This window comes from Barbatula barbatula (genome assembly GCF_947034865.1).
Source record: "Barbatula barbatula genome assembly, chromosome: 11".
NCBI classification, from domain to species: Eukaryota; Metazoa; Chordata; class Actinopteri; order Cypriniformes; family Nemacheilidae; genus Barbatula; species Barbatula barbatula.
In genome coordinates, this window is record NC_136774.1 from 5,742,177 (window position 1) to 5,759,527 (window position 17,351).

Here is a 17,351-nt window from a genome sequence, read left to right on the forward strand (position 1 = left end):
AAAGGATGTTCCTCTTCCTAGAAGCAGGAAATACAGCAAAGGTAAATCTGGTAGCAGCTTTTTCAAAGCTGAATAAAGCTTAATCCCTAAACTCATGCCAGGATATATTGGCTCCATCACACGGTATTGCCACAGAAACCACGAGGAAACATGAAGCCGAGTATGAATTCAGTTTACCAAGAGATGAGATCATGAAACAGATCTGAAATTATATGAACTTCTCATTCTTTCTACTGATCGGCATGCGAGAAGCACAAAAGCTGTCTTGCGAAAGCTCAGCAGAAAGAGAGATGCTCAGATAACCATGTGCATCTCACAAGTGCTGATGCCACAGAAAAGGGTCACCCTGACACAACGTAAAAAGCCACAGAGCGTGTGTGCCAGAGCGATTTGACTGTTACAGAATTATACAAGATAAAACTGATTTCATGTTGCACAAAAAACTAATGAAGACCCATAAGTTGGTGCATAACGACAATGAATGTGTTTACTGTGTTGTGTATGGCAACAGTCTATAGCACAGTGAGAACATCCTTAATCTCAATGTATATATTGTCCCTTCTGCGTGCAAGCCAATGCCATTTATACCTGTTCATCCCTCACAGGGCAAAAAGAATCACTTAGGAAAGTTAATAAATAGTAAAACGGTATATACAATTGAGACACCTGTTGGAGGACGGGTTCTTACCTGGAAAACGTGTTTCTTGCATAGTGCATGATACTGTCAAAGTCATAGACCTCTCCGAGTGAGTCCACCTCACCAGGCTCCATCTTCAAAAAGTTGTACTCTTGTCCTGTGGGAGGATATCAAGAATGCTTGTGAAAATAAGTAATGTCGATTTACTACTGTTCTGGCTTTTGTTACAAAGTTACACAGCTTAGATATTATTATTACAACATTATATTTTTCAGATTACCTTTTTATTATGTTCAATACATTTAGAGCAGCACGTATGCACTCTGGGAACGTTCCCAAGTATCGTTGGAGGGTAAACATAGCTTACAAATACTGAAGCGTACATCCTGCAAGTTGGCAATAATTCTGAAAGCCGCTGAAAGTATTGTGCTCAAGCAAGGTAAAATTGTACAAAATCTATAATATTTCTTCACTGCATTTTAACCCTCTGACATTTTTAAAGCTATAGAATAAATGCCCTCATTTGCTACAAATATTTACCACATAATAAGGATGTAATAACAACACTATTTCCATAGATGTTGTCAGTCCTTATTTCAGGATACCATGTGCCTTTGTTCATGGGTGTGCTGCGAAAAAAGATTTGATGAATTTTCAGCTTCACGGACAGATCTGTACATGTGCGGCTGGTTGGTTGCCAAAATGACCCGTGGTGAGTTATTTTTGGGTGTACAGTGGCACTTTCAAGAACTTTGACGCTTGGGCACATCTACAGATATATGAATTTTATTGAATTCAATAACAAAATATGAAAACAAAGAGCCAGTGGTAATGCCAGACCTTCCGTCACGCATCCAACTATTTTCAACAATTTCTAATGACTTTAATGATGGCTGGTGATTTGAAACCAAATAGCATTTATGCAGTGTTTAACTGTTGTGGCAACTGTACACTTGTCTCTTGTGTAACAAATGTTTCACATCAAATATTCTGGACGGCAATATCGAAGAGAAATGGATATGCAGGTGGGATTTGTGCTGAGCTCAGCAACCAAGAATGTGTTTTACGAAACGGGCCACGTTGTTCCAAGCATGTGGTGTAACAGCTGATTATGTTCTCTGAATATTGGCACGAAACAATGTTTTGTGCTTTTTGCCTGAACTGGCCTCATGCCTGAACTGGCCGAACGCATCTGTTCGATCTTCTGCATATAACCATGACAATTTATGTTTTACAACAATATATGCAGATTCCTAACACACCATTTGCGCGTGAATCTAATAAACTCTATTAAAGGCCCACGGAGCAGTGCATTGTTGTTTAAAACCCCCTTAGTTGCACTTGTAACCCACTGCTTCGTGGGGTTTGTTGCTTGTATAAAACGGTTATTCCATATTATATATCATTTTACGTTTATAACGGTTTAGAACTCGGCTCAACCAATCAGAATCAAGGACCAGGTGTGACCATTTAATATAATGATCATTTGGGGTGTGTGTTTTTTTGTCCTACCTGGCTGAATGTTATCCCGTATAATACTGACGTGTTCGTCTCTGTCGGGCCGCGTGTGCTCGTGCCAGAATCCGATCACGTGACCGAGCTCATGCACCACAATTCCAAACTTGTCACAGTTTTTCCCGATGGATATAGCCTGAGGACCTCCTCCCCTCCGTCCAACGTACGAACAGCACCTGTGAAAGTCAGGCACCATTATTTATAATATACACTGTTTTATTGCATTCTTTATTTCATTGTATTGATGACAAATGCATGCGGTGGACGGTTATTTAGCCAAATTGCTTTTTTTACTAAATGTAAGACCCTGTGCTGCATTCAAAGTTCCTTTAAATCTATTTTATAATTATTTATTCGCTTGACTCCTTCGTTTCTTTTCCTCTTTTACACATTTCCTATTAAAAGAGTAGAGCAGGACATACGGAAAGGCTTCTTTTATTTTATAAACACCCAGTAGCTTAGAGTTTACTTCACAGCCACAAACCATGATTTGCTTATTCCCACCTGGCCTGGTGGTTTGAAGGAACATCTTTACTTTTGAAAAACGGCAACGTTAAGTCTTCAGCATTTTGGTCTTCGGTTTCCCCAGAAGAGAAACACAGTAGAAGCATATCTGCTAAGCGTTTTTGTTGGAACACGTTAGCATATAGACAGCTCCAAACTAACAGACACCTACAAGCTTAAGCCACAAGCTCCCATTTTGATTTGGAGGGGCCCTTAATACCGCACATGCACAAAACACACAAAAGGCAATATAACAATCTCTTTCTGAAAGGTCATGTTATTTGTGAGAGAAAGACCGCTGAGAGCAGGCTAACACACACAGAGCACAAACACATGAACCTACACGCACAGACTTTGTGGGTGCAAAAAAACACTCTTTAATTACTGTGCAACCAGCAGAAATTTTACCTTGAACTTTACACAGCGTGAACACACACACACACACACACACACACACACACACACAGAGGCTCATCAGACCATGGCTCCCCCCATTTGCAACTACCGCTGGCTGCAAAGGGCAAAAAAGCGTAACGTGTCATCACCTCCCTAGCCCCAGCTCCACACACACACAGTGTTTGCTTGTCCATCACGGCCTGCAGTGTGAGACATAAAGGACCCCTGTACTTTCACAGAACTAAAAATGACTAAGAAGGCGGCACATGATGAAATGTCGTATATTTTCCATTGACCGCTCGACCGCAAAGTCTACTTAAACAAAGAGAAAGCAAACTGTCCATGCAACATTTACCTGTCAATGTTACTTTTTCCTTAAAGGGATAGTTCACCCGGAAATAAAAACTCTGTTATCATTCACTCACCCTCGGGTTGCTCCTAACCTGTATACATTTCTTTGTTCTGCTAAACACAAAGGAAGATATTTGGAAGAATCAAACAGATCTCATTCTCCATTTACTGCCATAGTAGGGAAAATATATACTATTGGAGTCAATGGGGGGATGAGATCTGTTTGGCTACTGACATTCTTGTAGATATCTTCATTTGTGTTCAGCAGAACGAAGACATGCATACAGGTTTGCAATAATCTGAGGGTGAGTAAATGATGACAGAATTTTCGTTTTTGGTGAACTATCCCTTTAAGGGCTTTTAAAGGACTAAATTGTCTCATTATTTATCTTCATGCCATCCCACATATCCAAACCACTGAGTTATTATGTATTTAATGAGGTGAAATTGTAGGCTTGTGATAGACAACTATTAATACGTCGAGCTTATTTAGCACAACTAAAATGTAAACAAACAGATCCAAGCACTTACTTCAAATCTCTTGCATACAAACACAAGAAACACGTCGGATCCCTACAGGAAGATAACATGACAATTTAACATGAAATGATTCAGCTAAAGGATGTCAGACATCTAGGATGACATGATGCTAAATTATGAGCTTCTATTTTTGGTATCCAATCCAGTCCATGTCTAATAAAATGCCACCTAGAAGGGGAATGTCCCCTACCCCTTTAACTGCGGCTAGATTTCAAGATGTAGTTCACCCGAAAAATGAAAATTCTGTTATCTCTAACCCACTCTCAAGTTGTTTCAAACCTGTTTAAATGTCTTTGTTCTGTTGAACACAAAAGAAGATATGTCAAATCAATAATGTGGGAAACTACACCGTTCTGGGGCACCATTGACTACCATAGTAGATTTGTTTCTACTATGGTAGTCAATAGTGCCCCAGAAATGTTTGATTACAAACATTCTTCCAAATATATTTTTTTGTGTTCAGATAAACAACAAAATGAATACAGGTTTGAAGGGATGACATTCATTTTTGGGTGAACTATCCTTTTAAGTGCAGTAATGAATTCTGCGTAAATGGCAAACGCACTATTATGCCAGCCTATACCTCTCTACATCTGTGTAATTCACATGTAAATGTGCTTATGGATGTTGTATCATAACATCATGATTTCTGAACGACACAAAGGTTTTACGGCTTAGTTTTAATACGTTTTTTGGGTGGACTTGAAAATGAAGCTGTGTGTGAAGAAGTTAAAGTACACAGTACATAAAACTCTGTCACTATGAAAAAGTCCTATTTCAATAGATCAAAAACCCCATTCCTGCAGGGGAAAACAGCTCCACGGTGCCAACATTGATTCCAGGGCTCTGATTTGTCAAACAAGCTAGGGGTCTGAACCCTGACACCCTCTGAAAGCATCTACAGGGAGCCATTGTGGGAGATTAAAACCCATACTTTCAGGTGACAAGTCCCGCGGTGAACACTGTGAGAAAGTCGCCTGGTATTTCCTCAGTAAAGAATAGAGCAATCGGTAGGTCAAGACACGAGGGCCCACACACACACACAAACCCTTTTATTGGCACGCAACGAAGATAACCAGGAACAGTGGAACAGGACGGATGAAGAGGACAGAAAACCATTTAGGCGATAAATCAGGAAGGGCTTGAAAAAGAAAGGCCGAGTAAAATACAGAAGAAAAGCCCATGCTCCACATGAGCAGGAGAGACAGACGTGATTTCTTCCTGAAGGAGTCACATCCTCCTGCTGTGGAAACATTTAAACATACTACAGACAGACAGACACACACACACTTACCCACACGGCCGGTAGGTGAAGACGATGTAGCTCTCCTCTGTTGTTCTCTCAATGAAGGTCACGCATGTGTGTTTTTCCCAGTGTCTCATAGCCTGTCTGAATATGGCTCTCTGGCTACCTGTGCAACACACCCAAACACACACACGCAGTCCGGTTTATTAACTGTACAGGTGAGTAAAAGGCATTCTGATAGGACTGTACAACTAAAATTCAATAAAAACGGTTTTAAGTGAATTGCCATAGTAGATGGCAAAATCACAGCCAATCCGAGTGTCACGGCCAACATCGAATGTTTCATATGCTGATGTCCTTCTGAAATTTTGTATTTCCAGAATTCGTGATTTTTCTTTTTCACCCTTCACCCTTTATGTTTCTCGCTGGTTTTTGCAAATGTCTAACTGATATAAAGTATTAAAAAGTACTGGTCAATTTTGACAACACACTATGTAATCATATAAACGTTCAGAGATTTTCTGAAAACCCAATTTGGACATTCGGCTTTGTGAAGCAAGATTTCGGGATTATGAGATTTTGTTGTAGGCGGGGTTATCCATTGCCAAATAAATCTACCAGCCTTACTGATAAATTATTTTATTTCTAAAAAATGTAATTTAAGTAAATATTCTTTGACATAAATAGTTAAAACTATACTTTGTACTTTTTGTGAATTATTCCCTAATTGCTCATTTTAGTACATATTATTTTTTTTAAATGATATGAAATGGCAGAATATGTCATTTTCGCCGCCAGAGGTCGCAGAATATAACAAAGGCGTAGCTTGATAACAAAGGCTCAGTGCGATGCTTTGCCAAACCTTCTGAGCAGCGCCGCATGAAGTCGAACACATGTATGATTTCTAAAGCTGGGATAACACCGAAGTTGACCGGCACCCATTTTCACGCAATACAACTTTTGAATTTCTCCGGATTCAAACATTGATAAAAACATCGGAGATAATAAAAGCACAAAGTGAATCAAATATATAGGGCTGCGATAGAATTTTTTTGTTTATTCAAAGAAATCTTACATATTGTGTCTTAAAGGTCCTCGTTGAAGGCCTGCAAACCATTTTAAACTGTGCCTGTAACCACAATAATGCACATCCTCTCATATCAAGTGAATTCACTTACCACTGAAGTTCCCACTGATGACATAAGGGATGACACCCTCAGGCCACACCCTCTCAGGTCTGGAGGTCGCTGCTCTCTTCCTGCGACGGGACCCCTGATCGGATGCAGTATTGTTTGGACTCGTCTCATTGGATAGTGAACCTACCATTGCTAACATCAAATAAACAGGTTTAATTATAAATAAGTTAGATTTACATTTTAGATGATGATTTCTTACTAAACAACACAGACTGGCCCAAAAAATCTGTTTCGATCAACAATATAGGAATCATTTTATTACGTATTCATTTCAAACTTTTACACAAATACATTTTACTTTCATTTAGCTAAACAGACCGGTCTTATCTAAAGCTTGAACCCGACCCCTGTTTCCATTTATTCATCACCTGCTCATTCGGCTCTCACACTAAACTTTCTATCCTCTCTTTGGTGAGAACATCCTTAAAGTAAAGAGGAATTATGGGAGGAATCTTGATCGCTTTCCCTTTTCTGTATTTTGTATTAATTACGAGAAGTTGTGAAAATCGTTTTTTATCAGCTGGTTTATAGACTTGTGGAATAAATTTATCCTAACGCGTTTTCGAGCACCAATTAAGACAATTTATTATAAAGCACTTCCATCTGTGTGCGCACACAAAGTCACACACACACACACACACACACACACACACACACAGACTTCAGTCAGACTTACCAGTCTCCTTGTTATTAAGAATCGTGACTGTTCTCTGGGCTAGATTTATAATGCGGTCCACTTTAAACATGCGCATGTCTTCTTCATCAAGTGCAATGTCTCCTAGATAGGCAACTGAAAACAACACAAAAAAGTACAGTTTTAATTTCAAGACAACAATCGTTCATGTAAAGCACAAACAAGGCAAAGGGGCTTCTCAGTGAACACTACACACTTAAAAAGAAGGTGCTTCAAAACTGTTGGTACCATAAAGAACCTTTAACATTTCGTTTCACAAAAGGTTATTTGTGGCGAAGAAAGGTTCTTCTGATTATAAAAAAGTTCGAAAAATATGCATCTTTAAAGAAGCTTTGACTGAACGGTTCTCTGTAGAACCAAAAATAGTCCTTCTACGGCACCTTTATTTTTAAGACTGTACTTAACTAATACAGCAAATCAGTCCATTCACCATTAACTCTGATAGTGTTTGTGGCAGATGCACGCATTTCTCCAAACGGTTATTGAAGAACACCCCCGATGAAGCCTGCGGGGTCTAGCTAGCTGATAGGCGCCTCATGTTTTTTTAATGATCATCTTGCGAAGCCATTTATAGATGGGGTCATCACTCGGCCCGTGATAAATAAATCATACATCGGGAGAGAAAGGCGAGAGAGAAAAGGCCGAGTAGTATCACAAATTGAAGTGTGCTACCGCAATAAATAAGGAACTTCTAACAATCACCACGAGATGCTGACCTACGTGGAAACACATGCCATTCACAAAGTTTAATGTGCAATGACAGAAGGACTTTCTGGAACACAGCGCATTGAGAGGGACCATATTTGGCACATCGGTAACATTACGCCCCACTTTAAATCCAAGGTACTTGAAGTGCCGTGTCTGCCATAGAAGGACTATTTTTGGTTCCGCAGAGAACCATTCAGTCAAAGGTTTCTTTAAAGAACCATCTCTTTCTTACCCGCAGAACCTTTTGTGAAACAGAAAGTGTCTTCTGATGTTAAAGGTTCTTTACGGAACCAGTTAGACAAAAGGCGTTCTTCTATGGCATGGTGAAGCACCTTTATTTTTAAGAGTGCAGGCATGCAGAACTCCAATATTCAGATAAATATAAATAAGATTTGAGACATTCATTCTGGATGTGACCCAGGTACTGAGGGTATCTCACAGTGCACGAATGGTACAGGGTAATACAAACAACTACTATATTTATATTTCACTATTTCAACGATTGTGAATATAGATTATAGATAGTTCCAAACTTTTTAAAACATTATAGATCGTACCAAACAACATAAATTTGAGTTATAAACTTTTTCGCACAATGCAACACAATTTCACACCTTAATAAAAACGGAGTGAGCTTTTAGTAATGGGCATCGAAATACTTCTGTGTAGCGTTTTGTTTTGGCAAGAAAATGTTAAACATTGTTTAGTCAGCGAGAACCTGGAAAGTAGAGCACATTCTTTCTCATAATGAGAGTGAAATTACGAAACACAGAGACATTTTACGAGACTCATAAAGCTGGCTGTTTGCGTCTTTATGAAAATGTCCCAGTATGCGTTTGCATGTGTTTCTTTTTTTTTCATGTGTGTGAAAAGTGCGAAAGAAAGAGACAGGAACAGATCAAAAAGACCCTATAGCCCGCTAATAACCCAGCCTGGGGCCGTGGGGCAGTGACCTGTAGCTTCCTGTACAAGACAACAAGGCCAATTATTCCTCCACCAAGAAGTCTGCTGCCTCTGCGTTGAACATTTTAATACTTTTTGTCTCAGGGGTTTGACATCCACAACACTACAAAACAACGTGTCTAACTTCCAAACAGCATAACTTGCTCTTTCGTACTTGGAAAAAGCTGTTTGACCCTAAACAAACACATCAGAACTCAGTTTATGTTTATTATCCAGCTAAGATGAGTTACAGTGACCGGTGGGTTCATAAAGTCTCCAGCGTTCATGAATACCTATTTATATAAAGGTATAGTTCAGCCAAAAAAGATATTCTGTCATCTTTTACTCAACCTCAAGCTGTATCAAACCTGTATTTCGTTGAGCGCAAAAAAAGATATTTAGAAGAATGTTTGTAATCAGACAGTTCTGGGGCGCCATTGACTACAGTGGTAGCAATAAAATGTACTATTGGAGTCAATGGCGCCCCAGAACTGTGTAGTTTTATATATTCTTTAAAATATCTTCTTTTGTGTTCAACAGAGCAAAGAAATGTATACAGCTTCAAACAACTTGAGGGCCAGTAATTCATGACTGAATTTTCATTTCTGGGTGAACTGTTTCTTTAAATAGTCTTTTATAAAATGGTTATATCTAAAGCTATTAACAACGCGATTTCCTTTCTTTAAATATCATTTTAGTTTTAAGCCCAAGGAAGTCGTACATGTTTAAAATGTACATACTATTGCAAATACAATGAAAAATGAAATTACTGAATTTTGTTTTCAAAACTACACATTATACCACTACCTGAGAATAAAACTTTTAGAGGAACAACATAAACAGTTACTGTCACTATTTATATAAAAGTAAAAGGAAATTGTGCAACTTTTTAATTACTATAATTATCTCTTTATGCCATTATGACACTCACTGTGGAATATCCGGTCTGTTCTCGTATGCCTGCAGACAAACTCCACTGAACTCTAAAAACAGGCTGAACTAAAGCGGTTGACAGCATTGAAATAACAGGGTTTTTCTTCTCAAAGTACATCCACACAGACAACCACATTCCACGAGAGGCAGCGTGAAACCATCCTAACAAGAAGCTCCAAAAGAAACATCTATAAGAATAGAGTTTCATCTCACTGGACTTTTCATTGCAGTATCTGAACTTAAAGGGATAGTTCGCCTTCAAAATGAAAATACTGTCATTATTTACACGCCGTCTTGTCATTTCAACCCTGTATGACTTTCTTTCCTCTGCAGAACACAAAAGAAGATATTTTGAAGAATGTTGGAAACAGAAAACCGTTTTTCTAAATATCTTCTTTTGCGTTTTGCCCAACAAAGAAAATGACACAGGGTGTTACAGGGTGAGTAAATGATGGTTTCTGTCGAAGGTGAACTGTTCCTTTAAATGTATGGGATTAACTTCATTAAAACAACCATAACCATAAAAATGATGCATGGTATGGTATTTATACGAAATGATGTTAGTCTCTCTGTCTTTGTTTTACACGACACTGTTGAGGCTGCAGACTAAAACTGACCCAAACAAAGGTATTCAATTCTCCCGACAAGATCGGACAAGAAAATCTTCCAAGACGTAACGTTTCTCTTGCTAAAACTAACATTTCTCCCGAACTCAGACACAGATAAAAGAAGAAGACAAAACCAGTGTAATGATGCCATGTTCTACATCAGAGATCTTGAAAAGCTGTCCAGAGGTGTTCTCATAAGAACCAGTTACCAGATGTCCGCAGTTATATGAGAAACTCCAGTGGTAATGAATGCAGACAGACACGTTTTACTCGTTTAGTCGTAAAAAAACTATTAAATATAAAAATGCTTCATTTACACCAAGAAACACTAAGTCAAAGTAACGCTGCCTTCAGGTCATGTTGGGATTATTGTAATTACAAGATTTAGCAGCAGGGAACATCAACACCACCACAATCACCTGTGTAAAATGTGCATTTTCGTCAAGCCTTTTAATATCACGACTAAGAAAGAATCGTGGTGAAAACCAATTTGTCTTAATCGTCAAGTTTAATTTTTAAAAGCGATCATTTATTTCCATAGCACAAACGGTACGTGTTAGGCACAAACGTTAAATGCCAGCGTTGAAAGAACGGGTAACATGCTATTCCGACTTCTTTAAACGTGCTGGCTTCTCATGCTTAACACGGTAAACTTATAAAAAAATGAGTTGGACGTATGACGTATTCTGTCCAACCGATGAGTGATAGGAAGACCCGCTTACCATCAAGATACTAGGCTGCGCTGCGTCAAGATCGGCTGCGCTGTGGACCTGCAGCTGCAGCTCTTTACTCTTGTGATAGTGAGAGAAGTTGTGCTTTTGTTTGTCAAAGGCATTTCAGTGATGGATGTTATATAAACTGTGGATATAACGCTGGATTTGGCGATCGTTTGAAACTGATAGATGGCATGGTCCCACTGCTAAAGTCATGTGTGTGTGTTTTGTTGGCAATCGGCGTGTACGTGCAGAATGTAAAAAACAGGAAGGGAATATTGCTGCTACCCGATCTTTAAGTGTTTGTCCAAACGCATAAACAACTTAAACAAATATATAAAGAATGCTATATTATGCATTCTGAACAATGCTAAAAGGCTTCAGAGTATACAAGTGCATTAGGGCGTACAAAGGAACTCCAAACAAGCGCACGAAAGATAGCCCCACCAATGCTACGACTGAAACCCAAACAAACAGTTGCTAGGCCACAAAACCTCTGATCTCAGAAACATGGACTCCGAAGGCACCGACGCCAACAACACTGTCTCAAGGGAGAATGCCAGCAACACATGGCACACACAGACCTAGCCAGACGTAAAATTATCTTCCGTGCAGCCAGAGACTCTGAATTTCACCCTCCAAAGAAAAATACACAATCTTCTGTATCTCCACAAGCTTTTCAATCTAGTCCATCAGATCCCAAGGCTAGTGAGGACAAGTGCACTACAGCAGCTCAGCCTCCCTTGTTTGATTTCTTCGTCCCGCGGTGGTGGCACTGGGGACACCCTTTTAATCCCTCCCTCTCACAACCTCGATTTCCTCACCTGAAAAATCCAAATCCTCATGCTTTCTATAAACCGAAATGAAAAAGCTTATCAGAGCGTAGGGCTTGAGATAAAAGAATGACAGAACCTCATCACACAGGGCCTCAAGGAGTCAAAGATATTGTCAGAACATAAGAGCTGTGAACTGATGAACTTCAGCGATCTATAAATGATGACAGGAAACCAGAGGTGGTGATTTTTATGAAGTGGAATAAAGGAGCGCGTGGCAGATTGAGGTTTGGTATTTAGCTGGTGGGGTTAGTCTTTATCCCGACCCATTCATCATAAAGACGTATAACAGCTGCAAAATAACCTCAGCAACCACTGCATGCTATGGACTTGATGTTTAAAACAAAGAAATGCAATTGGGAGGAATTTCTGGGACGTTCTGCCAGTCTGTAAGGTTTTGTGTGAGATATTAAATGGATACTCCACCCAAAAATGAAAATTCTGTCATGAATTACTCACCCTCTAGTGGTTCCATACATGTACACATTTCCTACTATGGCAGTCAATGGTGCTTCAGAACCATTGTCGGTTGCTGACATCCACGTTATCTATAGGTTAGCAACAAAATGACTGAAACTAAATCTGAAAATCGATTTAGCGGATCAATAGGTTTATGGCGTAAAAATTATATTTGCACGGTCTCTTGAAAATCAAGTTTTAAAGGGACAGAAGCATACAAGGAACGTACACTGCAGAATCGTTCCCATTCTCCACACGTGTGTTATGAGGTAAAAACATGTAAGCAAAAATACTTTTTACATTTAGAATGTTTTACATTGTCAAACTGACATCATAAACATCAAATAAAAGATGCTTGGCATACTTGTGCTATCACATTTTACGATATTGCCCAGACAATGAAGAAATGTCTAAAATGATAAAGAAAGTAATGTATTATGACATTATGTATATAAGTTTTATTATATAACATAAAAAGCAGAAATTTAACAATTTCAAGGTTAAAAAACATCTTCCGAATGTCATTATACAATTCAGCATGTATACCATGTACAATATGTACGCAAATGAGCATTGATCTGATGATTTGTCTGTCTTTGTGATATTGGTATAACTCTGCCTTCCAAGGTAATAGACTAAACAAACCAAGAGTCGCAAAACTGACCTTCTCATCTATGTCTGCAGGCATTTTAATAATACACTGTCCCACATAAAGACAAACAGATAGTAAAGCGGTATTAAGCTATGCAATTATACCTGTCAATCAAAACGTCCAGCATCCGGACAGATTTTTGCTGTGAAGCTGGAAAGAAAATACTTTAAAACAGGACAACGGTATCTCTGCTGTAGATTGAATAGGTTAGAAGGCTCAGCCTGGATACTTTGAAGAGGATCTTTAATGGCATCGCAGCACCAGGTCCAGCTGGGTAAGCCTTTTTCTTTACTTTCATGCCCTTTTCCGTCGCCGGGCCCATCTCGACCATCACCTCCAAATACAACGGCAGTTCCATTAACAAAGCCAGTCTGGCACCTATTTCACCAAAACTGGTTTCTATTTAAAGCCCCGAGGGTATAACATGTGAGGTCTAGACAGGTCTTAAAGTTACCACCCACAAAATGAGAGATTTCTCCCCCTTCAGCATCTTTGAGGTAAACAGTGGGAAAGCACGGCCTAGGGATCTTCATGCAGACGCACATTAGACTACAAGCCCACTGCGCATGATAATACCAGTCACGGCCACTACAGCGGCGCCTCCTTAAATGTAAACGCTCAATTCACATTCATGAAGGGACTGTCTATTAGATGCTGAATGCTGGTCTCAGCAAAGACCCTCGCTGTAGTTTCACTTACTACGTGATGCAAAATCAACGAGCCAATAACAATTCACTCACAGTGGGACTTGTTGATTTTGGGTAAATAATGTTGCTTAATCCTCTAAAGTGGTGCTAATTACTACGTACTGTTTTTAAGAGGTTTGATGGAATCGTATAACGAAAATATATTAAACTCCAGAATTAAAGCGGTACAAGAAATACAGTTCATCCAAAAATGGAAATTCTGTCTTTATTTACTCATCCTCAAGTACTTCCAAATCTGTTAAAATGTCTTCGTTCTGATGAACACAAAACACAAGACCTTTTGAGGAATGTAGGAAAGCAAAGAGTTCTGGGGCACTTTTGACTACCATTGACATTTTCCTACTATGGTAGTCAATGGGGGCCAAGAACTGTTTGGTTACTAACATTCTTCCAAATATCTTTCTCGGTGTTCATCAGAACAAAAAAAAACTGATTTGGAACATCTCGACGGTGAGTAAATGATGACAGAAGTTTCATTTTTGGGCGAACAGTTTAAGGAAGCTTTAAGGAAAAGAACAGCAATTTAAAGAACATTATTTTAATTTATTTTTACTTACTTACTCATTCTCAGTAGTATAGAATTACTATTAAGAAGTAAAAGTTTAACTCAGAAGTAAACATGCAGCCAGTTTACTGTAAATAGAATGAGGTAGAAAAATGCCATGAAAAAAATATTATAGTACAACTGTTTGAAGAGATTGAAAAGATCTAGAAGATTAGTTTAATGGGAAGTTCATATTACTTAAATACAAAATGACAGCTTTCATCACAATGTAATCCATATTCCAATATTCTACAGTATATACATTTTCTATATCTAATCTTATTTCTTTTGTTCATACATAATCTGTTACTCGACTTCCTTAGCCTACGTGGTGAAATATGACATTGACATGTTTTCACGAGATTCGGTCAGACAATCAAAGGTCTAAAGGTCCAACGGTTGAGGATTGAGAGCAGGGGTTTGAAGTCCTGAAAATAGATCAAACCGTAGTCAAATACACCTGAAGTAGCTCACTCTGGTTTGAGTTATTCTCTGTATGACAGGCGGTCTCTAGAAGCAAAAACCCCTGATTGAGAGTAATGGAATAAAAGTACACACAAATCCAGTAACAACTGTACATTTCCCTGGAGAAAATGGCATGTCTCTTCTTGAAACACAAACCCTTTTTTCTCTGGACGGACTCGGATAGTGGTACTCTTTTGCGTTAGGATCACGAGGATATGGGATTCTCATAAACACCAGAGCCCCTTTACTGTTCTCTCCTGTAAAAACACTTCCAGCTGTTACTTCTTAACAAATGCTTACCTTGATATTTCCTGACTCTGCAATTTGAACCTCAGGCCACAGAGGCCACGAGTTCCTTTTTCAAAGAGTTAATCATAGATTGCGTTCTAGACCAGACTACAGACCAACGGCGAACCGGGTTTATACCCTAACAAGCCGTGTTGCCTTCAGGGATTGTCAAGGGGGGGCCATGGATGCAGAAAGTGTGATGAAAGTGCAGTGGGGGCTGGGGGGATTGCGTTTTCAAATGTCTGGACACAGAGACAGCCGGAGGGAATGAGACTTCAGAAGGCACGCGGCCAAAGAGGTGCCGGACATTTGGAAAGCAAACAGGTCGTTCATCATGCGCCCTAATCATCACGTTCAGTCACAAATCACACGCCATATAGTCGCTGACTCTGATTATTTGGGAATATTCCCATTACAAAGACCTGCTTAGTGTCTGTTTGGTTTGGCAAAGACTCCATAACATTGCTTTGAGTTTAAAGGTCCAATGTTTGAAATTAAGTGGCATCTAGCGTTGCGGTGGCAAATTGCAAACCAACGACTCATTCAACCCCTCCGTTTGGAAGCACGACAGTGTTCTCATCAGGTGTTCTCTTCTTTGTAGAAGGAGATTATGTATTTATGAAACACACTCTGTAGAGCAGTTTGTCCATTTGGGGCCACCGTAGAAACAACATGGCGAATTCCATGCAAGGGGACCCGCACTGTACTATGTAGATAGAAATAGCTTGTTCTAAGGAAATACATAACGCTTGATAAACAGTCTTTATACACCCCTGAAGACATAGTTGTATTGCATTTCTGTCAATACATCCTACAAAAAAATGATTGGACCTTAAAGGTTGAAGGTATTAAAAAGGGTGCTTAGCACTATTAGCATATATTATTATCGTATGTAGCATTTAACATGCATATATTTGAGCTGCAAAATGTTGGAATAAAAGTAGGAAGTTAGATAAAAATACAAAGTGGTACGTGCTTCGGGACAAGAATGCTGTTATCAATAGGCATTAATTACAAAGATTAAACCCTAAGACCCTGTTTATCTAAAGAATGTTTTGAAAACATATTCCCCAGCTATCACTACATGTTCCCTATTAAACCCCACTAAGCACACACACACAAACACGTGCATGTCTGTGTTAAATGAAAACAGTTGCTATAAGGGTAGCAGGGGGTCAGAACAGTGGCTGCGGTCAGTCTGTCTATAACAAACCAATTACTGTGTCTACAAAGAGCTATTGATCCGACCGGCCACCAAACTTCTTTAACACATCTATGAATAACACCTGGCGAATGGAAACGCTGGTAATATGACCAATTTCATGTACAAATGTCTTCTTTTTAGTATTTGTAAAAGCCTGTGCAAGCCGATCTTTGTTTTGATCCGAGACTGAATGTGTAAATAACGGTACTTCTGAAGACCACCTGAGCACTTAAGCACACATTACATTTGCATTTTTAAACCTAGTAGCCCAAGTACTCTGCACTGAACCTCAAACGGTTCTATGCACGGGAACAAACAACATGCGTTGAGTTAAAATACATGTGAAAGGTCACGAAACGTTTGTTCGCGGCTGAAGTCACTGACAAAAGCGAAAGGGTGGAATTATTCAGAACGACGTAAAAGTGGGAAAGGTGTCGCTGACTCGGTGAGCCAATGAACACCCGCTTTTCATGGTCAGTTTGCGTTCTCATTATCGTGACTAATTAGGTGTGAAAAAGATGATTGGAGCGTGTTCGCCGCAGGTTTTTGTTATTGTTTCACACCAGCCAGACAACATATTGTTCTCTCTAATGCGTCACACGGTGCTCCTCTTTATTTAGAAGACAATGTGCAAAGACGTTTGAAGCTAATGAGCTGAAAACTTCAGAGAATGAAGACAGCCAGACTTGGGGGACAAGTTTTAAAACACTTACGCTATACACGGCGCCTGGCCTATTACTCGAGCTCATTTGTACAAATGCCTTTTGAAGGTACAAGCTACACCTAAATGCAAGTAGTCAAGCTGTGCATGAACAGAATGTCGCTATTAAAACAATGGAGCGATGATATTTAAGATATTTATTTTTATGATCACTTTAAAAACAATAGATCAACTAACTGCACAATATAGATAAACTTTACGATTCTGTGTATCACCACGCACGCTTAGCAACCACCCCAAAACCGTTTCTACACCTTAAACGGCTTGTTCTTATAAGATGTCACACGCCATGTCCGGTGTCGACAAAAATTTAAATTATAATGGGTTCTAACACGTTCGTCTCTTGTATCCGGTGTAGATACGGTGTTAGCTATTTTTTCCAGCAGAAGGAAAGCTTTCAGTGATTTTACTTCATGAAAGTTGTATTGGTACATCTTTCTAAGCTTCAATATTTGTACTCCACTTTGAGTTGTGCCTAACAACGTCCTTAAGCAG

General features: G+C 39.2%; 1 protein-coding gene across 1 annotated transcript in view; it reads right to left on the reverse strand.

Annotated features, from left to right (window-relative positions):
- Window positions 1-17,351, reverse strand: part of bmp1a (bone morphogenetic protein 1a) — a 51,627-nt gene that overhangs the window by 25,691 nt on the left and 8,585 nt on the right. The window contains exons 2-6 of the mRNA XM_079466708.1: window positions 7,062-7,175; window positions 6,368-6,517; window positions 5,238-5,355; window positions 2,150-2,328; window positions 689-794 (exon numbers count right to left, since the gene is read on the reverse strand). Coding sequence (XP_079322834.1) covers window positions 689-794; window positions 2,150-2,328; window positions 5,238-5,355; window positions 6,368-6,517; window positions 7,062-7,175 — 667 coding nt within the window. The remainder of the gene's footprint in view (window positions 1-688; window positions 795-2,149; window positions 2,329-5,237; window positions 5,356-6,367; window positions 6,518-7,061; window positions 7,176-17,351) is intronic.